This window comes from Carica papaya, chromosome 3 (genome assembly GCF_054855325.1).
Source record: "Carica papaya isolate Zhongbai chromosome 3, ASM5485532v1, whole genome shotgun sequence".
NCBI lineage: Eukaryota > Viridiplantae > Streptophyta > Magnoliopsida > Brassicales > Caricaceae > Carica > Carica papaya.
Window position 1 is genome coordinate 31,648,381 of NC_142311.1, and position 25,704 is coordinate 31,674,084.

The following is a 25,704-nucleotide window of genomic DNA, read 5'->3' on the forward strand; positions in this document are numbered from 1 at the left end:
TCCATTTCAATTTTTACACTTTTGTTTTTATTTTCGATTTGTCTTTTTCTTTCATTATTCTGGGTACTCAGAAGAAAAAAAAAAAAAAGTAATCTACTTGTACGAAGATACGTTCTTTATCTTAATATAGGACTTAAGTCTTGTACTTACCGAGAAGTTTTTGAATGAATGGTACGTACGTTTCATTTAAAAGTTTAAAATTTAAGTAAAATTATACGTTTTCATGTATTCTCGTTAGAAAACTGTGTTGTGACGAGTACATACGTGTTTACCGACTAAAAAATGATTTTTTTTTTTTAAAATAAAATTATGAAAAAGAAAGTATAATCTTAAAATAATATGAAAAGAAATTGAATTTTTGTGTGGGAAAGTTGGTATCAAGATAATCTTAGGGTAAAAAACAAAGGGGAAAAAAGGGTTGGGGGGGGGAACAAAGGAGGGCCAAATTTTTTGACTGCACTGTTTTGGTTATCATGATTTTGTTTGTTAAGGTAACAAGCTTCTTTATATTTGTCTGCAGAAGTAAGGAGAGCCCACTAACAAAACTATTTACTGCTTTTCAACTATTTGCTTATTGATAATTTGTCTTTTCTTTTCTTGCTACTTAAGAATCTGAAGGTGAGAGCAGACAGTGATTAATGATTCAAGGTTTTCAGGTAACATAAATCTGTCTAGAGAAAGAGAGAAAGAGAGAAAAAAGCTGAATAAAAGATGCGTGATTAGCTGAACATTATGCCTATATGTATAGTTTTCAAAAATTTATGTATGGATGATGTTTGGTTTAATCCGTGAATATTTGACCAGAGAACACTTTCAGAAAAATATCATGTTCTCGAAGAAACAAATTTAGATTATGTCAGGTGATATTAGAGTGTAAAAGAGGGAAAAGAAAAGCAAAATAGCATTGATCCTGTATTGGATTGCCCACAACAATCATTTTCCTGCATGTAAAAGAAAAAATAAAAGAAAAATCAGATCCTCCAGGTAAATTGAGTAGAGAATAATGGACCACAAAAGCAGATCCTAAGATTACACCGACTCCATTGTTAACTACTACAGCCTCCTGGTTTAATTAACCACACAGGGCAGAGGTAAGATGGTCCCCCATGAAACAGATCTCATTTGGACTACACAAAACAAAAGCATGTATAGATAATATATATAATAGAAAGATCAGTCTTTGACTACTCTGGCAGGTTACTCAATGATCAGAAACAAAGTAATGTACTAAAGTAGGAGAGGAAATGAATAATTAATTGTAATTTTTTAATGTTTTTTTTTCTTTGGGGGGTGTTATAATAGGTTCATTCATCCAATGAAGATAACAAAAGAGTTCATAACAAGAACAAGAACAATTAAGTCAAGGAAATCAGGCCAGGCTATCTACTGAGATTACTATTTGTTTGTTGCTGCCACGCTCAGACAACATGTGTATCCAAACAACATACCATTGAACAAATCAACCTCCCTTCTCCTCCTCTCTCTCTCTCTCTCTCTCTCTCTCTCTTTCTGACATGTCCTCTTCTGTACAAGTCTTTTCTTTATTTATGAATTGATCCTGTATTTCAGTTTACAGAGATGCACAAGATGACAACCCTTTTTTTAACCAATGCCCTTTTTGTTTACAGCCCAATTAAAAAGACACCAAATTTAGGAGAACAACAAAATAAATAAATGGGAAAGGGAGAGAGAGAGAGAGAGAGAGAGAGAGAGAGAGAGAGAGAGAGAGAGAGTTACAGCTCAATGAGCTTCCCCACCCTTCTATCACAGCTAAGCCATAAACGTACAAGAAATAAATATGCCCAAAAGCAGGCAGAAGGGAGAGGAAAATTCAATTTCCTAATTGGCAAAGACAGCAAATATCAATTCTCAAGTAATAAAACCAACAACATCTCTGATTCTTGTATGCCATGGAAAAATTGAGGACCTGCTAAATCTGGTGTGGTAATGTCTTGTTTGGCGCAGCTGTCATGACCCCATCAGAGGAGGAATCCCATCTCTGCGTACCTCAAAACAGGTACCATCTCTTTTCTTTCCAGATCAGATGACAAAAAGAGGCAAAAAGGAAGATAGTGAATTCAGGGAAGAGACTTGAAATTGGTAGTCTGATAACTACCTTTTCTTTTGATCCCCTTCAATAATTATGTCTTCCAGTGCCCCTCCAACTTATGTCACTTTCTTACCCGTCCATATCCACGTAGTAAAATCAATAAAACATTTTTACAGTTGGTAACAACACCACTCCCACATGGGTATTCATTTTCTGGCGGACAAAGATTCTTGCTCAGCTGCTACACAGCTACCTAGCTCACTGAGCTTTAATAATTTCTCGGCTATGTCTTATATTGTCACTCCATAGGTCTTTTCTCTTTCACCTGACAGAACTTCTTGCCATGCACCACAACCAGGGAAATTCTAACGTGCCTTTTCCATCTGCACCAGGTACTTCATCTTGTCTTTCTTTTTACTTAGGAGAGACTGATTGTGAGGTTTCTGTGGAGTAGTCAGTGCCAAATTATATATCCCACCATGAAACTCTATCAGTGGTAAGAAATAGAGTAATAACTTCTGCTTGAGTTTTACTTGTTTGCCTCCTGCTCTATCTCTTATCGATCCCTTCAAATGAGAAAATTAAAAACAGAGACAAGTCTGGACCATTTAGGATTATCAGCCGCATTGACATCCCAAATAACTATTCCCAAAATGGATGCTTAATGTCACGCCAGTGTCTTTCTGAATACCTGTCCGACACCAAGCGCTTCAAGTGCTAGCTGTTGATATAATGCCACCGTAAACAATAGCCGTATCAAGTCAGAAGTAGTATTCGATTCGTGGTTGAAATTACAGTACAGGTAGTGAAATCTCAAATTTCCATATATCAAATCTGGTCTCCAGTTGCAGGGTTGAATGATGCAATGGCTCCTTCATTTTGCTGTTGAAATAGGCATCCTCAGCTTGTTTAATACTGAAACTGAAAAGCATATATTCTGGTGTGGCAGTTTCAATGTGCAAGTTTTTCGAAGATGTCGAAGCCATATGCAACTTACATAATTGGAGGTTCAGCAGGAGCACTTGCATTTGTTGTTATAGTCATTGGAATCATTTGGTTCTGCAAATCACATTGCAAATATTTCTCAAATAAGAACTCCGAAACAGGCTCCTCAGATCCATCAGCACAAGGTAATACCCTGCTAAAAGAAAAAAAAATTGAGAACCTTTTCTAATAGCTAATCAAATACCTTCTCTTGTCTGTGAATCTGTTTGCTGCATTACAGCGGAGTGGAATAGGGGAGGTGGAGCCAGCTCCAGTGGAGGCCAGCCCCTGTTTGGGCCACAGGGAGCAAGGCAATTCTCGGAGGAAGAGTTGGCACAAGCCACCAAGCAATTCAGTGAAAATAATCTGATAGGATATGGAAATTTTGGTCAGGTTTACAAAGGCTTGCTCCGTGATACAGTTGTAGCTATCAAAAGGCGGCCAGGAAATCCTCGACAGGCATTTGTTGCAGAGGTATAAGAAAGTTCCAACTCATGTTCAAACTGATACTCAAGGTCTCTATTAACCCCATTTTTTTGTAATTAGGCTTAACTTGAAGATTCGACCACTATATAACTTATGCAGTGAACTCGGAGAATGTTTTTTTTTTTTGTTTGACACATTAAAATAGTAAGAGATACAGTTACTTTGATTTCTCAAAGGATATAATATATATATATATGTATATATATGTTTGAGCTAGAAATGATTATATTTAATAGCTGTAAATATATTTCATGCAGGTAACTTATCTGTCAGAGATTAGGCATCGCCATGTAGTTAGTCTTTTAGGGTATTGCCAAGAGAGTGGATATCAAATGCTAGTATATGAATACTTACCAAATGACAGCATGTGCAATCACCTGTATGGTATGAATCTTTTAGCAGTTTATATTAGTTTGTTCATGATGTAAATACTACTGTTTCCAGTAATAATACACAATTTTGCAGATACTGGAGTAGAGTCATCTACTCGATTAGAGTTCAAACAGAGACTATCAATAGCTCTTGGAGCCGCTAGAGGTAAACTCGAACAGTTCTGATGAGAAATTTTGAAGGCAAAAGATGAGAAAGACTCCATTGAAGTTCAATTTGAAAAAAAAAAAATTGCAGGTTTATGCCATTTGCACAGCCTTAAACCTCCCTTGGTTCACAAGAATTTCAAGACTGCTAATGTCTTGGTTGATGAGAACTTTAATGCTAAGGTTGCAGATGCTGGAATCTCAAAGCTACTTGAAAAAGTAGAAGAAGCAGGTCCATCTCACACATCTAGAGTCAGTGTTTTCCTGGACCCAGAGTAAACAAATTCCATCTGATTGCATTTTGCTTGTTTATGGAAGGATTAATTAGCTGTCACCTGTAGTCATTTTCATAATCATGTTGTGATGTTCAGGGTAGGAGTATCAGGGACCTTCACTGATGCAAGTGACATTTACAGCTTTGGAGTATTTCTCTTGGAGCTTGTAACAGGTCAGGAGGCTCTGTATGTTGATTCATTGGGATCTAATGAAAGCTTGATTCAGTGGGTATGTAATTGCTATTTTCTTCAGTAAAAAGTTTCTCTTGTTTGCTGTTCTATACACACACACACATCCCAGAGGAAGAAAATGTCCAAGGAGCTAATACAACAATCATTGGCTTCTATTCGTGAAGGTGAGATCAAGATTGAGTTCAAACACTTTCGTGGATCATCGCCTACTTGGAAGCTTCACAGCAGAGGGAATGAGGGATTTGATCAGACTAATGCTAAAATGCATGAGCTTTCCAGGAAGAAGTAGACCAAAAACGGAAATGGTAGTTACTGAGCTCGAAAGGATTCATGAGAAGGAGATGGAGCTAACAACAGTTATGGGTGAGGGTACTGCCACAATCACTCTAGGCAGCGAGCTGTTTATGTCAAAATGAAAAGAAAATTACAATTCTTGGTGTTCATTATATGTTTGTGCTAAGTCTAAACTTAGTAAATCCAACAACTACTTCTGGTTTACATTGTTTCAAAGAGAAATGTAAAACAGCTGTAAAGGAATTGATATTCAAGCATCAATTTATTTGTTAATTATGAAAAATAATAGCTGTTCATTATGAGAAACATTTTCAACTACTCCAAGAAGATATGAAATATTATCTACCTAAAAAATAGTTCAAACCATTTATCGTAAAGAGTTTTAACTCATTTTCAACAATCAATCTCAAAATTTTTTATTGAATTTTTGCGGTATCAACCTAATGATATGATAACTTTTTTTTAGAGAAACAATTATTAGAAATAAAAAGAAATAGTTTAAAATAGTGAAGAATAAGATATTCTCCTGGAGACTTCACTTATAAAAATTCTGAAACAAAACAAATTACTGAATTGTATGACAACCAAATCGTAAAAGTCAAACTATTTTTGCCTTCCAATTCCGGTGAATATTAAGAAATTACCTATTAACCTTTGTCCATAATGAGGTTAAAATGGTCATTTTCTCTTAGAGAAATTGGATTTGGAGTGATTGACATTCGAAAACTCTGTAATTCCTTTCTAGCCAGAAGGTCCAAAAACTTGTAAACCGAGCATCTTGCCAAAAAGGCTTAGCTATTCTCATCACGCATTTGCAATGAATATGAGAATGTTTGAAAGCGTCAATTACTCAAAATGATGTGGACATTATCATACACTTGATAAGCTGTTCTTGGCAGCCAGTTGAGCATCCTCACAATGTATCCAAGACACTATTGTAGTTCTCGAAGCAATTTTGTGCATGAAATTCTATGTTCTTCCCTTATCTAGCGAGAATAAAGGTTTTAATATCTTACAGAAAAACAGCTCTAACCAAAATATTCAGAGAAGAAAAATAATTCACCACATTTGGATATAACATGTTTATGAGATAGCTTCAATACTCTTGCCAAAAGGAGTCTGTGTGCTTCTCCTATCTACTGTTGCCTTTAACTCAAGCATTTTCATAAATTTCTGGTGGCAGCATTTTATTATAGATACAGCTGTTTAGTGTAAAGGCAACAGCCAAAAAGCAGATAATCAATGTGACAAGATGTAAAATATGTGGAAATGCAGCAATCTCATCCAAGTTGCTTTATTTATTGACTTGAAGGCAGCAATCCATCCAAATTGGTGTAGCCAAAAGGAGAAGTGCAGAAACAGCCTCACTAATGTAAAAGGTATAATCATTGGTTCATGAGGTGCAAAAATTATATAACCTGTTCCTGAGGTAAGTTTCCTAGTTTCCATTTTCCACGAAGGGAAGTTCTTAACTTGCTTGGACAGTGAACAGATCATAAATGGAAAATTTTCTTTTGATTATTTATAGTCAACAGGTTTCTTTTTATAGAACTGAAATTTAGGACAATCTCCAACTTCAGTTCATAGGATACCATTAAAATGACCTTAACAGCTCTACTTGCTGGTTTGTTCCACGACCAGTCCAAAAGGCAAGCAAAGGAACTTATAATAGCAGTGACTTGTCCAAATAGAGATGATGGGTACTGCATGTGGCCATGCTTGTCCCATAGTCCAGATACTGCTCTCAATTCATGTCAACTAAGCCATCTAAGTGAAGAAAAACAGTAAGAACAATGATTTTGACAAACAAATTGCTTTGATTTGGAGGACCGGATGGATCAGTCCTTCAAATCCACATCACATGAAAGCAAATGTTGAATTAATGTCACAGACACATCAACTATAGAAGAAAATCTTTGTGAGGCTCAATCTAAATCAGCTAAAATTTTATGTGAACATGAAAAACATAAAAACAGTTAAAACAATGCTTGAATTGAAGAAGACAATCAACTGTAAAAGCGTTTTCTTCGACACGGAAAAGAAACTACTTGTGTCTGACCACATCAATGCATAATATCTCTTTTCTTAATATATATATATATATATACATATATGTATACATGCACACACAAAGACACAGCTCTTTATTCTATAGTTCTAGTGAACCTCTCTTGCATCATCCGAGATTTCAGATCGTTTATGCCAATCCAAAATAGTTTATATGATGATCATCACTTACCAAGTCAAAAGCAGCATTTTCTAGTGTCTATAAAGTAAAAGCTAAGCTGCTCCTTACCTACTTTCTAAAATTATTGTTGCGAGAGCTTATCTAGTTATCTAGTCATAATTCTTTCATACTTACACCCAAATATGTTGAAGAGTTAAAAGTTTTTTTAGAGAGCTTATAAAGCTCCTTACTAACCAAATAATAAGTTGATCCAAACATCTAAGTTTCACCCAGTTATTTTATAGTTAATAACTGTAGCCTGACACTATACTTGTTTTAACACGAGATCAAATACAAGCAAGCATGCCACAAGTAATTCTTCTTCTCCTCACCGCTTTGAAATTACCACACAAGATTCCCTGCCTTCTCTTTGTCAGATAAAGATCCATGATGGATGAAGAAGCAGGGTCCATAAAGATCTTAGGTTACCCTACTAAAATATTTTCCTTACACATCACTCCAAGCTAACATACATAGATTTCATGATACCCATCATCTCCTTCATGTCATACGCGCATCACAGACAAAAATTTGATTGGCACAAACGTATGGTGCACAGATATTTACATATACACAACCAGTCTACGATATAATAAAAAACCCAAATGCTATAAACAATACCCACATCTAAAATTATATGTATAAGAAGATATTCGGAAGATTGATGAACAACATATGGTGGTAATAACTGTGAGTTTGTACAAATTTGCTAAATAAAGAAAATTAAGGAAGAAATTAACAGAGTTGGTGAAACCTCTGGAGGAATAACAGTAAGAGAGGATAGGATTGCAGAATCAGAGTGAAAACAGGAGCATCCTGCAGTTTGAAGGACAGAGAAGGACCTATAAATAGACGAGGGTTAAACGAAAGACTCCATTTTTAGGGATGCTTTTGGTTTTTGTGATCTCTCCATCAGCAGCTCTGCCTTTAGCCTAAATTTACAATAGACTACTAAGATTTAAGGAAGAATTAAACCAGCATTTGGCAACTTCAAACTTAAGGATTATAAATTACAATTGTTCATTTAAAATTTATAAATCATTACTTACAATTTATGAAAGATCATCAAGTATAAATATGGTGTTGGTCTCTCCTACGTTTGCAGCTAAGGGAATCTTTTCCATCAAAGTTACATAATCCTGCAAGCACTAGTTTATTATAAATTTTTATAGGTTTTAGAAGAAAATTAGTTTAAACGAATGAATTAAGCTAGGTTTTGATCTAATTCAGAATTTTCTTGAAACATTTTTTTTTTCCAAAAAATTATATCATTTCTAAAATTCAATGGACAATTAAATGAATATGTTTTAGAATTTCATATTTCAATTCTTTTCTTCATTCTGTGTCTAATATATCAAGATATATTGCTAATCCTAACCCCTATATCTTGTTATAGAAACCATATGGTATTTATACTAAGACATGTACAAGTATATAAAGTTATAAACACCATATAGTTACCAAACCTTGTATGACTACATATAAATCATACAGCATTTATTCTATTCTATAGTATGGCATCATATAAAACTCATGAATTTTTTATACCAGATATGGTTTTTTATACTAAATCCCTATAAATCATTTAGTCTTTATACCATACCCATATTTATATCATGATATAAATATTAATTGTATGGGGTCTAAATAAACTACTAACCAAAAAAATAAGAACACAGGTAAATCATGTCAATCAAGGGATTAGGGGCTCTAATCATCACACTAAAATTTCAAAGAGTTGCAAATAAAGTACTTACAACTATTATGGGCCAAACTGGCTAAACAAAATTTGCATTATTAGACAAATATGATTTTCTTCCACTTTAGAATATGCTCCATTCACTCCACACTAGAAGCAAATAATGGTTACAAAAGATAGCCACAGAAATACTATACATATATATTATATCCCTGTTCTCAGTTCTGAGTAGTTCATCATTCTTTTCTAGATTGAATGCTTTCATCATATGCTCTGCATAAAAAAATGTTAGACAAATTTAGTGTTTAACTATGCATTTATCAACGAAACAAACTTAAGCAAAATTTTCATACGGGATTGAGATATTCTATGTAAAACTAACCTCTATGTTCTAGCTATTGTTACGGAAGGACAAAATCGCAATGATTATGCTTTCTGAGAACAAGACAGTTCAATTTTGATGACTAAATATCTTTTGAATTATTTTAAAATGTTGTCTGCTTTTTGTTAGCTTTAAAACCCTTTGATTCATATTGGTGAAATCTTGCTCCTGTTTCCACTAATCATAGAAGAAAAGAGCATGAAAAGATAGAGATAGAAACACATAAAGATGAACTCAAGAAAAAAAAAAGATGGACGAAGAATTTATGTGAAATCTGAGATGAATGATAGTGTTTTATATGGAAACCCAACAAAGTTGTGACCACAGCCTTTAACAATTTTTGCAAAGTGATTTTACTAACTAAAAAATGAATGCTGGTATAAGAAGAAATTATGGTTAGAGAACCAACCAATAACTACTACGGTTGCAGAAAATAGATCCATCAAGAGTTATGTAGTAGTGACTTTTATTAAATCCTGGCAAATCTTGTAGTAGTCCTTCAACTTGTCACAGCACGAAATGCTCAAAGAACTGAGGCATGGCATTACTATAAATGTGCAGGTACTTGTACTACTAATACTATGATAAACAGTTCCTATTGTGATTTCATAATCCCACTCTTCCCAATTTTCCATGCAATCAAAGTTAAGATCTTGGAGTTGAGGGAAGGCAGTAGAAGAAGAAGAAAATGCAAGACTCCCTATTCCTAAAAACTCAAGGCCCACTTTTTTCACTTTAGATATGCCTCTAAAATCGAGCACTTGAAGAGCTGGCAGGATTCCAAGTGGAGGCAACTGCTCAATATTTATAAAGGAGTGAAGTTTAAGCTCCCTTAGCCTTGCCAGTTGCATTAACCAACTTGGATACATAGTAGGCCCCCTATATCCATCAATTTTTAAAAATTACAAGTCTAAAGGTGGTTGAAGGGCTTCAAGAAGAAGATGATCAGTTCTCTCTATGTCTGTTATCAGTCCATCAAATGTAAGCTCCAAGTCATGAAGATGTTTCTTATTTAGAAGTTGAGCATTAGTAGCCTCTTGGACATCCTTCATGTTTCCTAATCCCCTTATGTGGAGAGTGTCCCAAAGGTTGTTTAGTTATTGCAGATCCCCTAGAGTCATAGCTTCATCATCATTACTATTCTCTCTCACCACCAGCTCTTACGAAGAGAAGTTAATCTTCTCAACCCTTTGGGAAAAAATGTTAGCTTATCAGTTCTCATGTTATCTAAATGCCTCAAGTTGATTAGTGTTCCCATCCCATGAGGAAGTTTTTTAAGATCACAACACCAATGAATATTCAGAATTTGAAAATTGCATAAATGACACAAAGATTCAGAAAATTCTGTTAAGTCTAAATTCCATGACAAGTCAAGAAATTTCAAATGTATCAGTTGTCCTACCTGTTTCGGAAGTTTACTGACTGAATTACCCCAGTTAATAGACATGCTCAAATCCAATGACCTAAGACATGTCAATTAGCCAAATAAATCAAGTAGTGGTCTATCAGTCTTAAACTCATGGCGAGGGAACTCAACCAAGAGACTTGGTAACTTCTTTAACTTATAAACAGAGACAGAAAATGGTGAATTTTACTCAACAAACATCATTGAATGATGTATTTTTTACATAAAAACTTTATTTTAGGTACTCCAGTATCACTATTTTCTATAAAAAAACATTTATTTTTTGCCAAAAATTGAGCAAAATCATGCACTATGTCATGCATCTTGCATGTGAATCCAAAACGACCATTTTCAAAGTCTTGAAAAAAGGAGCTTATAGCCAAATTATCATAGTATACCTGACTAACAATCTCCACACCATCTTTAAGATAGCCTTGCGCCATCCATAATTTAATCAACTTCTCCCTATATATCTTGTAATCTGTTGGAAAGATGGCACAATAAAAGAAACACTGCCTTACTTCAGAAGGCAAATCATAATAACTCAACAGCAAATGAGGAAAAAGCTCTTGTTCAGCCTCTTTTAGCTCCCATATTCGGTTATCTAAAACACTCTCCCATTGTTCTCTAGTTTTCCAAAATCACAAAAGACCTCCAAGGAACTTTGCAGGAAGAGGCAATCCATTACACTTGCGCGCAAGTTCCCTACCAATCTCTTCTAAATGCTTGCATTCTTCATTTGTTCTACCGAAGAAAGCTATGTGGCTAAACACAGACCAACATTCTTCCCCTGACAATTTCTCCAAGAAATACATGTGGGTGCTTCTGCTTCCCATGATACTTGCAACACTCCCCTTCCTTGTGGTCAGCAAAATCCTACTTCCTGGAAGACCACACGTGAGAGAATGTTCCAAGCATGCCCATTTTGAGGAATCTTCATTCCACACATCATCCATGACAGGAAGAAACTTCTTGTTTTTAATACATTGTGTATTGCTTGCAGTCAATTTTCTAATATGCATTCAATGATTGCCTTAGCAATCCTAATCTCATCAAAAGGATCTGAGACACACACCCATATCCTCTTTTCAAAATGTTTCTTTACATCCTTATCATTAAAGGCTAATTGAGCCAGGGTTTGTTTTTCCTAATCCTCCCATCCCAATAATGGAGATCGTTTGAAAGGATGATTCTTGACTTCTTTCTTCCAACAGCATCCTTACCACTCTATTTTTAGTTTCTTCTCTACCGCGCACCTGAAATTCATCAATGACAGAGCTAGTCATTTGTCGCTCAAGATCTGCTGTCTCCCTCCCAGACTGAAACCCATACCTGATTCTCTCATTGGCGAGAGCATTTAATCTCTTATTCAGCTTTGTGATTTTGTGGGGAATGTCGTGGCGCAAAATGGCTTGGTTGATGCAAAAGCAAGAGGAGGGCAAGAAGGAGCATACCTTGAGTATGGGGCCATTATCAACCTTGGTTTCTACACCTTCAACTTTTAATTTGAGCAGAGCAGTATTCGACTCATCCAACACGTCCTCCATATCATAAGAAACATCTTTTAGTCCCTCTAACCAGTTCCTGACTTTAGCCTCCTTCACCCATCGTTTCTCTGCATCTTCAAGCACATCTTGAATGGCCTGGAAATTGCTGGTAAGCTTTTGGACTTCCTCTTCACACCCACAACCAGTCGTACCTCTTGCTCCGCCTCTCTGTAAGCGATGGAAACCAACTGCTGTAGGACTGCAGATAGGATTGCATCAGCCATTTCTCAGGAGATGAAAACAAATCAAAATTAAGAAGGTAGATGTGGGTTGTGATGAAGTCAACCAAGGGGCTGAAAAGATGGTTTCTCTCCTTCTGAAGTTTAATTAAATGAATGATGATGTGCTTACAAAAAAAAAAAATTAAGTGGATGATGTCAATTCTGATAATCATTTTATTTAGATTTATTTAGTGACAACTTGATCAATAATGGAGAAAAGAGACTTTTTAATTATCCAAATGACAACTATAAACATATATTTATAACGATATATATATATATATATACACACACACACACACACTGAAAATTAATTAAAAATGAAAATTCTATTTCGATCTACTATTTGTATAATAATATTAAAAAATAAAAATCAATTGCTTTTTAATTTTAATAATGTTTGAATTTTTAATGATGGCGATGACTAGTTGCATGATAGGACAGCAGGTGGCAGGCGATGAATGACAAGGGAAGGCAGCTAGAAGTAGATAGAGGCACGCTACGGGCGGTGGCTGACAGTCATTAGTGGTGGAAGCCAATGGCAAAAAGAGGTGATTGGTGGACAATGAAGGGTGATCAGGGAGGGTGGAAGACAGCCGATGGAGGTGGAGGGTGCTCGACTTGGGGGTCGAAGTACCCTAATGTTTGGATTACTTTTTCTTATTGAAAGTAACTAATGTTTGGATTGTAGGAACAAGACATAACACTAGGGCGTGGACTTGTTGCTTTAAGCACAATTTTGTACACCTTCAAATTTGTTAAACTACCTCTTTAATCTGGGATTACATATATGGCTGATGATATATGTTAGGCATTTCTTAAAGATAATCTGGTAAAAAATACGAAGATGCTAAAACACATAGATTTCATGATACCCATCAACTCCTTCATGTCATACACACATCACAGACAAAAATTTGATTGGCACAAATGTATGGTGCACAGATATTTACATATACACAACCAGTCTATCTACCATATAATGAAAAACCCAAATGCTATAAACAATACACACATCTGAAATAAAGAAAATTGAGGAAGACATTAAACAGAGTATATGAAACCTGGGGAGGAACAACAGCGAGAGAGGATTGGATTGCAGAATCAGGAGTGAAAACAGGAGCATCCTGGAGGTTGAAGGACATAGAAGGACCTATGAATAGAAGAGGGTTAAACGAAAGACACCATTTTTAGAGATGGTTTTGGCTTTTGGATCTCTCCATCAGCTGCTCTGCTTTTTGAAAATAGACTAAAAGGATTTCCAGAAGCAAAGGAAGAATTAAACCAGCATTTGGCCACCTTGAAACTTGAAAATTATAAATTACAATGTATGGATTACAATGTTCATTAAAAATTTAAAAATCATTACTTAAAGCCTCTGAAAAATCATCAAATATAAATATGGTTTTGGAATCTCCTATATTTGCAGCTAAGGGAATATTTTCCAAATAAATCAAAGTTATATAATCCTGCAGGAACTAATTTATAACTATTTAGGGAGTAAATATCAAAGTTACATAGTATGTATAAAAAATAAAAACACAGGTAAGCCATGCCGATCACAATAAAATTTCAAAGAGTTGCAAATAAAGTAATTATAACTTTTACTGGCCCAGCTGACTAGATAAAATTTGCATCATTTGACAAATATGATTTAATTCAACTTAAGAATATGTTCAATTCACTCCACACAAGGAGCAAAGAAGGGTTAGAAAAGAAAGTGGCAAACACATTTGATGTTCAACTATGTATTTATCAATGGAACAAAGTTAATTAAAGTTTTCATTTGGGACTGAGATCTTCTATATAAAACTAAACTCCACCTTATAGCAAGGACTATGCTTTCTGAGAAGAAGACAGTAAAATTTAATTCCTGAATCTGCAGGAACGTTCTTCGAGCCTGCCTGTAGAGGGAAGAAGAGAAACGCCTGTACAGGGAAGGAGAGACACGCCTGTCCCGTATCAGCAGCAGACACGTCACTTGATAGCGCCTGTGGAGGGAAGGAGAAACACGCCTCGGGAAGTTTCTACTTGAACATCCATCGTCGACGTCGCCACTAATCATAGAAGAAAAGAGCATGAAAAAAGAGAGAGATAGAAACACATAAAAATGAACTTAAGAACAAAAAAATTTACGTGAAATCTAAGATTAAAAATAGCATTTTACATGGAACCTCAACAAAATTGTGACTGCAGCCTTCTAAAGTTTTTGCTGAGTGCGTCGTACTAACTGAAAAAAAAAAAATTATGGTTAGAGAACCAACCTCTGATTTAAGAGCCGCTGCACTTGCATCGAGGTCATGCTTCAAGTGTTCAAGACTGACTTTTCTTAAATCCTCGTACGGCTGTTTTAGTTCCTTCAACTTGAAACAGTTCCGAATGAGCAAAGAACTGAGGCGTGGCATCACCATAAATGTGCAGGTGATACTACTATTATTGTGATGAACAGTTCCTGGTGGGATTTCACAATCCCACTCTTCCCAGTTTTCCATGAAATCAAATGTAAGATCTTGGAGTTGAGGGAAGGAAGCAGAAGAAGAAGGAAGAGTGCCTATTCCTAAAAACTCAAGGCCCACTTTTTTCACTTTAGGCATGCTTCCAATACGGAGCACTTGGAGAGCCGGCAGGATCCCAAGTGGAGGCAACTGCTCAATATTTGGAAAGGAGTAAAGTTTAAGCTCCCTTAGCCTTGCCAGGTGCATTAACCAATTTGGACACATGGTAGACCCTTTATATCCACGTATTTCTAAAATTTCCAAGTCCAAAGGTGGTTGCAGAGCTTGAAGAAGAAGATGATCGATTCGCTCTATGTCTGTTATCTCTCCATCAAATCTAAGCACCAAATCATGAAGATGTTTCTTATTTACAAGCTGAGCATTTGTAGCCTCCAGGATACCTTTTACGTTTCCTAATCCACTTATGTGCAGAGTGCCCTGAAGGTTGTTTAGTTGTTGCAGATCCCCTAAAGTCATAGCTTCATCATCATTACAATGGCCTCCCACCACCAAGTATTTTAATGTACAGAGAGAAGTTAATCTTCCCAACCCTTTGGGAACAAATTTTAGCCGATCAGTTCGCAGGTTATATAAATGCCTCAAGTTGATTAGTCTTCCCATCCCAAGAGGAAGTTCTTTAAGATAACAACACCCGTGAATATTCAGAATTTGAAGATTGTATAAATGACATATAGATTCAGGTAATTCTGTTAACCTTGTATTCCAAGATAAGTCGAGAAGCCTCAAATGTATCAGTTGTCCTACCTCTTTTGGTAGCTTACTGATAGAATTCATAGAGTAATAAGGCCAGCTCAAATCCAATGACCTAAGACATGTCAACTGACCAAATAAATCAAGCAGCTGTTCTTCAGTCTCAGAGTTTCCCCAAAGATTCTTAAACAAGAGGCTTCGTACCTTCTTTAACTTGTGAATAGAGACAGGAAATGATAAGTTTGACCTGCAAAGTATCATTGAATGACGCACTTTTTCATATAATTCATTATCGTACACTTCATTATCAGCAGCGTTTATTAAAAAAAATTCATTTTTCGTCAAATATTGAGCAAAATCATACACTACGTCATGCATCTTGCATACAAAACCAGTTTTATCTGTTTTGAAGTCTTGAAAAAAGGAGCGCATAGCCAAATTATCAAAGTACACCTGACCAATAATTTCCATATCATCGCCTTTAAGGTAGCCTTGCGCCATCCATAATCTAATCAATTTCTTTCTATCTATCTCGTAATCTTTTGGAAAGACGGCACAATATAAGAAACACTGCCTCACTTCAGAAGGTAAATCATAATAACTCAACTGAAAATGAGGAAAAAGCTTTTGTTCAGCCTCTTTTAGCTCCCATATTTGGTTATCTAATACACTCTGCCATTGATCTCTAGTTCTCCTAAATTGCAAAAGACCTCCAAGGAACTTTGCAGCAAGAGGTAAGCCATCACACTTGCGTGCTATTTTCCTACCAATGTCTTCTAAATGCTCACATTCTTCATCTGTTCTATCGAAGAAAGCTTTGTTGCTTAACACAGACCAACATTCTTCCTCTGACAATTTCTCCAAGAAATACATGTGGGTGCTTCTGGTTCCCATGATATTTGCGACACTCTTATTCCTTGTGGTCACCAAAATCTTACTTCCTCGAAGACCACACTTGAGAGAATTTTGAAAGCATTCCCATTGTGAGGAATCTTCATTCCACACATCATCCATGACAAGAAGGAACTTCTTGTTTTTAATAGATTGTTGTATTGCTTGCAGTAGATTTTCTAATTCAACTAGATTTGGGGTGCTATCAATAATGGATTCAAGGATTGCCTTAGCAATCCTAATCTCATCAAAAGGGTCTGAGACACACACCCATATCCTCTTTTCAAAATGTTTCTTTACATCCTTATCATTAAAGGCTAATTGAGCCAGAGTTGTCTTTCCCAATCCTCCCATTCCAACAATGGAGATCGTTTGGAAGCCTGATTCTTGACTACTTTCTTTGAAGGGTGATTCTTGACTACTTTCTCCCAACAGCATGCTCACCACTCTATTTTTACTTTCTTCTCTACCGCACACCTGAAATTCATCGATGAAAGAGGTAGTCTTTTGTTGCTCAAGATCTATTGTTTCCGTTCCACCAGACTGAAACCCATACCTGAGTCTCTCATTGGCGATAACATCTAGTCTCTCATTCAGCTTTGTGATTTTGTGGGCAATGTCGTGGCGCACAATGGCTTGATTAATGCGAAAGCAAGAGGAGGGCAAAAAAGAGCATACCTTGAGTATGGAGCTATTCTCAACCTTTTTTTCTTCACCTTCAACTTTTGATTTGAGCAGAGCAGTATTCCACTCATCCAACACGTCATCCAAATCATAAGAAACATCTTTTAGTTCCTCTAACCAGTTCCTGACGTTCTCCTCCTTCACCCACCGTTTCTCTGCATCTTCAAGCACATCTTGAATGGTCTTGAAATTGCGGGTAAGCTTTTTGACTTCATCTTTAACACCCACAACGAGTCGTATCTCTTGCTCCGCCTCGTTGTAACCAATAGAAACCAACTGCTCTAGGACTGTAGATACAATTGCATCAGCCATTCTTAGGAGATGATAAAGGAATCAAAATTAAGAAGTTAGATGAAGTAAACCAAGCGGCTTAAAGATGGTTTCTCTTCTTCTTCTAAAGTTTATTTAAATGAAAACAACCTGATCAATAACAGAGAAAGAAGGAGACTTTCAACCAATTCCTTAGATTCATTGTATTATCAAGCCTGCGTTTTTTCAATAGCAGTTACTTTTGTACTAAGTTTAAAATTACTGTGAAAATAATTATTAACTAAAATTATTTTTAGTTATAAACTGTAAACGTGTCTAATAAAAATAACTTTAAAATTATTATCATTTAAAAAAAATAAAAACTGAATCTTAGATTAAAATAACTATTAATATTGAAATTACTAAAAAAGTGTAAGAAGAGAGTAAAGAAAAATAAAAATTGTATATTTAGTAAAATAGTTTTGGATAATAAAGTAATATAAAATCTATTAAAATTAAATTTAATTTGATAATTATTTTATACAGTAATAATAATACATATGGATATAATAATAAATATATATTATATAATATACAAACAGAAATTGTATAAAATGTCTGATGCATATATATCAATATGTATGTTACCTTATGTATACAACATGCTCTTAAAAAAATAATTAAAAAATAAAAATTATAATAAAATTATTATTGTGTAATAATATTAAAAAATAAAAAATTAATTAATTAATATTTAAAAATTAATATTTTTAATTTTACACATCAAAAAGTAGATTTTAGCTTTGATTTTGATAAAAATTCATTTTTATTTATATGCGATCAGTTGTAAAGTATTTTTTAAACACGGAAGTTACAGTTAAAAGTGACAACCGAACATTACAAATAATTGGTAATGATGAATATATAAGTAAAGTTGTAATATGCACACGTTATCTATAGCTAACAAGAGAAAGATTCATTTAGAGTTTTCAATAAGCACTTTATTTTATGATAGTCAAAAGAATTTATTACATAAAAAATTAGGTTAAGTTATTTAATTGATAAAATCAATTTTAGTAGAATCTAAATGTATTGATGCATGAATGTAATCACTAAAAGATGTGTTTCTAGCATAGGACAATTTTGATCATTAGGAATTTTTCTTTGACTTTGACTTTCCAAAACCCTATTATGGTATGTACAGAAGAAGTAATTGCATGAAGAATGGATTCAACTAATTTGATCCATAAAATCATCAGTCATTTAATAATAAAAGAATATATTTCATTATCTCTCCTTGTATAGTTTCAAGGGGTTCAAAGGTTAGCACTTAAACATGATATAATTAATCTCTGACTCTCTAATCTTCACGACTCCTTTAAAATAATTTGTTGAAATATAAATATGGACGGTGTAAACAAGACGCAATACTAGAACATGAGTTTGTTGCTTCCACCCCATTTTGTACGCCTTCAAATTTGTTAATCTTCCTCTTTAGTATGGGGTTGAGTTTATTGCTCATGATGCATCTTGATAAATAACTAGTTGAGAACATTAAATCTAGCCTAGTAGCTCTCAAATAAAAGAGTTTTTCAATTAAACTTCTGTAAAAACTTGCATTTACTTTTTTAGCTTCATCAAACTTTGACAGCTTTTCACTTGAGAAAGTGGTATGGTAATTGACTTGCAATTTTCCATTTTAAAGTTCTTTAAGACATCCCATGCATACTTTCGTTGAGAAAAAAAAATTCCATCATCAAGTTGCTTGACCTTCATACTAAGGAAATAAGTTATTTCCCCTACAATTATACGCTGTTTAAATTGCATCAGCAGCTTTAAGTCTCCTCCTATCAACAGCAAATCATCAACATATATTGACACAACTAGCTGATTGTTGTCATCAACGCCCTTCACATAAAGAGTTGCATCAATTTCGCTCATCCTAAAATCCATGCTGATCAAATGTGAATCAATTCTGGTGTATCAAGTTCTAGGAGCTTGCTTAAGCCCATATAAGACATTCTTTAGCTTATACACACTATCACCATCTTCAAAAACCTGAAAACCTTGTGGCTGCTCCACATAAATCTTTTTTTCTAAGACTCCATTTAAAAATGCTGACTTCTTATCTAAATGAAGCAGCTTCCAACTTTTCTTTACTGCAAGAGCTACAAGTAAATTTATTATTTCATATCTTGTAACTAGTGCAAAAGTATCACCAAAATCAACTCCTGTAAGCTGAGCATTCACCACAAGTCTAGCTTTATACTTGAAGATTGACCCATCAACATTAAACTTAGTTCTGTAGACTCATTTCACCTTTATCACATTCTTGTTTAGAGGTCTTGATGTGAGCTCCCATGTTTCATTCTTGCAAATTGTGTCATACTCCTCCTGCATAGCTGTTTTCCATTCAGGATACTTTGAGGCTTCATCAAAGTTAGATGGTTCTATAACTGCTAAGTTGCATCTCTCATAAATTTCAGCAAATGAGTTTGTTTTCTTAGTAAGAGTATCAGCAGTAGAATTTGAATTAACATAATGGTTGCTTTGTTCATGCTGAATTGAATTACTCGGACCTGATGTAGACTCGAAAGCAACTTAGCATTCCTCAGTTTTCTTTACTTTAACTTGCTTCTTCTCCTTATCCCAACAAACTTGTTCATCAAATCTTACATCCCTACTGATATATACTTTACCAGAATGCACATCATAAATTCTATAACATTTGGCTTATCCTGTATATCTCAAGAATATATCAATTTGAGCTCTGTCATCCAACTTGATCCTCTTCATAAAAGGAATAAGTGTATAGCAAATTGAGCCAAAGATTCTCAAGTGCTTTGCTGAAGGCTTTGAATCATTTCATGTCTCAATTAGAGTTTTTTCTTTGATTGATCAAGTGGGAAGTTGGTTAAGTAGATAAACTGAAGTATATACAGCTTTACCCTAAAAACCCTTGGGCAATTCATTCTCTGACATCAAGCATCTGACCGTCCCCATTACTGTCCTTTTCTTTCTTTCTGAGATCTCATTCTGCTTAGGTGAATAAGCAACAATAAGTTGCTGCAATATACCATAGTCATCACAAAATTTTCTGAACTTAAGTGAAGTATATTCACTGCCATTATCAGACCTTAAGTTTGCTAACTTACATCCACTTTGTTTTTCTATATATAATTTAAATGTTTTAAACACATAAAGCACCTGACCCTTGTTTTAGAGAAAGTAAATCTAGATCATCCTTGTAAAATCATCTATAAACAAAATAAAATATTTATCGCAGCTTAAGGAAGTAACACTCATAAGTCCACAAATATCAGAGTGGATTAGTTCAAGTTTTCTTGTTGCGCGAATAACTCCACCAGTAGGAAAACTGGTCCTCTCTGCATTTTACCATACTGACAATTTGCACATACTTCTTCTCCACTAGAAATAACAGGTATATCACTCATCATACCATTCTTTTGCATCAACTTTAATGTATCAATGTGATAATGACCAAAACATTTATACCACAACCATGTCTCATCATTTTTAATAGATAAGACAATTTGATTCACATGCTTCAAACATAAAATATAACTACTATCAACGCTCTTAACTCTCACGACTTCAACAATCGCAGCATCATATACATGATAATAATTATTTCTGAATAAAATTGAGTATCTTTTGTTTTACATCTGAGCCACACTCAATAAATTTTACTCTAAATTAAAAATAAATAAGACATTAGTAATAAATTTTGTATCTTGTTTAGTATGAATTGACACTAAACTTTTGTCTTGAGCTTCTAAATCATTCCATTTTCAAGTTTCACTTTGGTTCAATAGTTGAAATCTAGACTAGAAAATATTCTCCGATCTCTAACCATGTGGCTTGTACAACCATTATCAATGTACCACATATCCACATCAGGTACATAAAGATTTTGAGTAACCATAAACAAATGGTTCTCCTGCTGCGTTTGATTCTCCACAAAGTTAGCTTGTTGTTGCTTAGTAGACTGTTTTTGTTACTGATATGAATTCTGTGATTTTTTATTTCTTTTACAACAAATTTTTGTAATGTGTCCTATCTTTTTACAAACTCTAGATTACAAATTCTTCTAGTATTTGCTCTCCAGATGTCCACTCCTGCTACAAAGGCTGCAAACAAAAAGTTTTTCCTTTTTATTTGATTCTTTTGAGCCTTGCTGCTATTTACTTTTAGACTCAAAATGTAACGCCCAAAAAATATGGAAAAAAATTGATTATTTTATTTTAAATATTTTAATTAGGTTTAAAAAAAAAAAAAGCGCCGCCACGTCAGCAGACCCAGTCAGCAGTCCTGGCCAACCAGGACTTGCCACGTGGTAAAACCACGTCGACCGGGGACATGCCACGTTAGCGATCCGCGTACGCGCGATCGGACGACCCAGATCAAGCGTGCGCACGGACGGCCCAGATACAATTGCACGAACGGCCCAGATTCAATAAAAAACGGACGGCCAAGATAAAAACAAAATGGACGGCTGAGATAAAAAAGCAAAAGGGTATAAATAGAACCCCCACACCTGACCACAAAAACCATAGCCGCCTGCCCTCGCCGGAGAAGACGAACCAGACGCTGGAGAAGCCGGCCGCCGCCACCCGCCGCCGCACCGGGGAGATTTCCGACCGCCGATCGAGGTAAATTTCATACACCGACTCGTTTTTCCACGCTGATTTCTCCTGTGGTCAAATCGGAGCCAAAATCCCAGCCAAACGGCCGGAAAACACGGCCGAAACCCAGCGGCGCCGCCGCGTCCCTCCTCGGTTTTTGTCTCCGATGAGGCCCTTCCCAGCCTCCGTTTGATGCAATTTTTATATTACCGTGATCACCATTCTTTTCTCTACAGGTTGATCGGAGTCGAATCACCAAAACACGAACCTCACCGGAGAGCCGCCGCACCCGAGAGCACCGTTGCCGGTAAGCTTCGGTTTTTCGTAATTTTTTGACCCCCCAAGGGCCATAGGGTTGTTTTATCGCAAGGACCGATGCAAGTGTGGCAGAATTCGGCCGGAAACGGTCGAAAACGGCCAAACCGAGGCGAATCGCCGCCGTGCCGGAATTGCGAAATTGGCCAAAAAGGGGCCCTGGACCTAATTTGGGATTTTTTGGAACACGTGCAGGTACCAGTAGTGCGTTTCAGTTCCCCAAAAAAAAATTCAAGAAAAATTAGAGACAGCCTGTAGGCGCACTGTGAAGCCGTGTTCGGACCCCGAAACGAGTAAGGACCCCTCACCCTATTTTCTATCACGGTATTAAAGTTCAATAATGATAAAACGGTATTTCTTGAATCAACGAATGTGTGAAATTGCTTAAGGTCGCTAATGGAGCCCGAGTCTAGTGTGTTTGTCGGTTAACTGTTATTTGGCCTATTTTACAGTTTTAAATGCAGTATGAGATTTGATATTTTCATTTTATAGTTTCGTGTGCATATTTTACTGTTTTATTGATTATGGATTAAATGACTGGGATATTGATGCTGTATGTTGTCTGTTTGGCATAAATTACTGTTTTGCTTGTTTGTATGTGAATTGATGATGCTGACTGAGGAAAAAGAGAATGAAAGATTATGTAAATTGGTAATTGTATAATGTGGTCAGCCTGACTAGATATCCTGGGAGATGGTAGACGGACTAGGTTCGTAAGGAACCCTACCGGGATGGTGGTCTCCCATACCGGACGGGGTATGGAGATCTTATGTGTTTTGGCGCCCATACCGGACGGGGTATGGGGACGGCCCGTTTCACCCTCATACCGGATGGGGTAATGGGGTTTATAGTTTTGGCGCCCATACCGGACGGGGTATGGGGACGACCCTGGAATCTGATTTCAAGTGTTAAGGGTTAACGGGTAGCGGGACCCCTATGGATCCCCATGGATATTAGTGGACTGGTAATGAGGAAAATATGTTGTGTAATGATTGAATTACAAAAGGTGTGATAAGTATTATGTTATACAGTTTATATATGATTTCATGATGATGATAATGTTATTACTTTTGTATACTGTTTTATGAATTTCATCGAGGTAAGTGGATGGTGAATGATTTATTATTGATAAAAGAATTTGTTGTAAATTATGCTCCATTGGTCTTTTTGTGTTTTCTACCCATCTTTACCTCCGTGACGGTGAGATATCGTGATGTCTTTACTGGGCTAGTGTAGCTCATTCCTTATTTAATCATTTCAGATCAGGAAGACATTGTTCCCGAGCCCGTTCCACAGGAGGACGACGAAGGGGACGCCTAAAGACTCCATAGTCATATTCGTAGCTTTTACTTTCGAGTTTCTCCTTTAGGTAGTTTGATCTTTTATATTTTGTGAGCACGTTTTTGGTTTTAGTGCAAGGGATGTTAATCGAATTTTTGACTTCGTTTCCGCATTTGATATTTTTAATACACATTTCATTTTAAATTTCCGGGGCCGTTACACAAAAGACTAACTAGTTTCTTTTGAGGTTGTAGCAACTTGCTTTCCTTTTTGTCTAACTTGGAATGCATTTTCTACAACACCAATCGCTTCTAATAAAAGTTCTTTGTTCTTGAGCTTGCAACTTGTTTATCAGCTCGGCTACTGTCAGCTTTTCCAGATCGCAAGTTTCTTCAATCACTAAAAGTTTTGATCTAAACTTCTCTGGAAAACTGATCATCATCTTTTCTACTACTCTTTGATACTTGAAGTCCCCTTAAAACAATCTGATTTGATTCACCAGATTCATAACCTTGGTAGAGTAGTCTTTAACACTTTCATCTTCTTGCATCTTCATTAGCTCAGACTCCCTCTTTAATGTTAATAATTTTACACCTTCTACATTTGCACTTCTAGCATACTCTTCCCTTAAATAATCCCAAGCTTTCTTTGTAGTTCTAAAATCAACCAGTCTTGAAAAAATATCTTCTAATATAGCTGAATAAAGAATGGATAGAGTTTTGAAATTCTTCATAGAGCCCTCTGTACCTTAACGAATTTATGTTAATGTAGAATTTTTAGGTAAAAGCACCCTAACATAATCCTCATCTACAGCAGCCCACAAGTCATAAGCAAACAAATATGATTCCATCCTTACAGCCCAATAATTATAATTTTCTCACTTGTGAACACTGGTGACGCAGGTAAATTTACATTCATGGCCATTTTCTATCAACTTTATAATGTAAAATCAAAGAACAAGCTTGCTTAACTCCTCATAGCCCACGAGAACAGCAGCTCTGATACCACTGTTAAGATATTAGTTCCTTAAATTTTTGGAAAATGGAAGAATATAGAAGAAAATGAAGAGAAAAAATTGCAGAAAAAATAGAAGTCTTCTGCTGCAAGGAAAGTGTTTTGTAACATTCATTTTCCATTAATTTCATACATATATATATACAAAATGGAAGGAAAAGTTTACAGATTTCAACTAATCCTACTAACTCTAATACATATCATAATTTAAGCAGAAAGATATAGAATTAAACAAAAACATAAAGCTCTATTTCTATTTGACAGTTGTTATAAAAAATTGTCAATACCAGAAGAAAACAATAAACATAAAGTCTGGAGTTGAAATGACAAAAAAAAAAATTAACTCCTTATTCCATGGAAAACTCAATCTTCAACACAGTAAAATGAAAAATGAAACTTGAATTTAGAGAAATTATCTCCAATGGACAAATTCCATCTGATTGCATTTTGCTTGTTTATGGAAGGATTAATAGCTTTCACCTATACTCATTTTCATAATCCTGTGCGTAATGTTCAGGGTAGGAGTATCAGGGACCTTCACTGATGCAAGTGACATTTACAGCTTTGGAGTATTTCTCTTGGAGCTTGTAACAGGTCAGGAGGCTCTGTATGTTGATTCATTGGGATTTAATGAAAGCTTGATTCAAGGTCCACAAACTTGCAAACCGAGCATCTTGCCAAAGAGGCTTAGTTATTCTTCTCACGCATTTGCAGTGAATATGAGAATACATGAAAACATCAATTACTCAAAATGATGTGGACATTATCATACACTAGATAAGCTGTTCTTGGCAGTCAATTGAGCATCCTCACAATGTATCCAAGACACTATTGTAGTTCTTGAAGCAATTTTGTGCATGAAATTCTGTGTTCTTCCCTTATCTACCAAGAACAAAGGATGTAATATCTTACAGAAAACAGCTCTAACCAAGATATTCAGAGAAGAAAAATAATTCATCACATTTGGATATAGAATGTTTATGGGATAGCTTCAATACTCTTGCCAAAAGGATTCTGTGTTCTTCTCCTATCTACTATTGCCTTTACCTCAAGCATTTTCATAAATTACTGGTGGCGGCATGTTTACTATATGTACAGCTGTTTAGTGTAAAGGCAACAG

The 25,704-nt window shown here is 35.5% G+C and overlaps 3 protein-coding genes and 1 long non-coding RNA gene across 9 annotated transcripts; 1 reads left to right on the forward strand and 3 right to left on the reverse strand.

Moving 5' to 3' along the window:
* Positions 1-829: 829 nt before the first annotated feature.
* LOC110820005 (uncharacterized) lies at positions 830-2,066 on the reverse strand. The gene is made up of 2 exons (XR_002540783.2): positions 1,928-2,066; positions 830-941 (listed from the first exon to the last, which is right to left on the reverse strand). It is a non-coding gene; the product is annotated as an uncharacterized LOC110820005 (long non-coding RNA).
* Positions 1,714-5,125, forward strand: LOC110820003 (proline-rich receptor-like protein kinase PERK13). Of its 4 annotated transcripts, none has more exons than XM_022049372.2 (8): positions 1,714-2,017; positions 3,000-3,180; positions 3,276-3,508; positions 3,778-3,904; positions 3,986-4,057; positions 4,148-4,331; positions 4,428-4,560; positions 4,688-5,125. In XM_022049372.2, the coding sequence occupies exons 2-8, from the start codon at positions 3,024-3,026 to the stop codon at positions 4,937-4,939; spliced, it is 1,158 nt and encodes a 385-aa protein (XP_021905064.1). In that variant the 5' UTR covers positions 1,714-2,017; positions 3,000-3,023; the 3' UTR covers positions 4,940-5,125. The 4 variants fall into 4 exon arrangements, with proteins under 4 accessions (XP_021905064.1, XP_021905061.1, XP_021905059.1 ...); XM_022049369.2 differs by lacking the exon at positions 1,714-2,017 and adding an exon at positions 2,133-2,852 and having other exon boundaries at positions 2,945-3,180; XM_022049367.2 differs by lacking the exon at positions 1,714-2,017 and adding an exon at positions 2,133-2,852.
* Positions 5,126-8,728: 3,603 nt separating this feature from the next.
* On the reverse strand, positions 8,729-12,502 carry LOC110819900 (putative disease resistance protein RGA3). The gene is given in 5 exon segments (XM_088216530.1): positions 8,729-9,016; positions 10,929-11,537; positions 11,540-11,668; positions 11,670-12,131; positions 12,134-12,502. Coding segments are annotated over 4 exon segments (1,125 nt in total). The 5' UTR covers positions 12,302-12,502; the 3' UTR covers positions 8,729-9,016; positions 10,929-11,171.
* LOC110819898 (putative disease resistance protein RGA1) lies at positions 12,152-17,565 on the reverse strand. 3 transcript variants are annotated; one of them, XR_015818017.1, is made up of 3 exons: positions 14,563-17,565; positions 14,122-14,355; positions 12,152-12,276 (listed from the first exon to the last, which is right to left on the reverse strand). XR_015818017.1 is itself a non-coding variant. In XM_088216511.1 (3 exons), the coding sequence occupies exons 1-3, from the start codon at positions 17,389-17,391 to the stop codon at positions 14,326-14,328; spliced, it is 2,499 nt and encodes an 832-aa protein (XP_088072637.1). In that variant the 5' UTR covers positions 17,392-17,565; the 3' UTR covers positions 13,886-14,325. The 3 variants fall into 3 exon arrangements, 2 of the variants coding, with proteins under 2 accessions (XP_088072637.1, XP_088072635.1); XM_088216511.1 differs by lacking the exon at positions 12,152-12,276 and having other exon boundaries at positions 13,886-14,355; positions 14,563-15,751; positions 16,112-17,565; XM_088216509.1 differs by lacking the exon at positions 12,152-12,276 and having other exon boundaries at positions 13,886-14,355.
* Positions 17,566-25,704: the final 8,139 nt, after the last annotated feature.

Excerpts from the sequence above, each read along its gene's own strand:
- LOC110820003 (XM_022049372.2), top strand. The coding sequence starts at position 3,024 with ATGTCGAAGCCATATGCAACTTACATAATTGGAGGTTCAGCAGGAGCA. Across the intron at positions 3,509-3,777 it reads GACAGGCATTTGTTGCAGAG|GTAACTTATCTGTCAGAGAT; the intron begins GTATAAGAAAGT and ends TATTTCATGCAG. Across the intron at positions 4,332-4,427 it reads AGTGTTTTCCTGGACCCAGA|GGTAGGAGTATCAGGGACCT; the intron begins GTAAACAAATTC and ends TGTGATGTTCAG.
- LOC110819898 (XM_088216509.1), bottom strand. The coding sequence starts at position 17,391 with ATGGCTGATGCAATTGTATCTACAGTCCTAGAGCAGTTGGTTTCTATT. Across the intron at positions 14,356-14,562 it reads CAGCGGCTCTTAAATCAGAG|TGGCGACGTCGACGATGGAT; the intron begins GTTGGTTCTCTA and ends TTCTATGATTAG.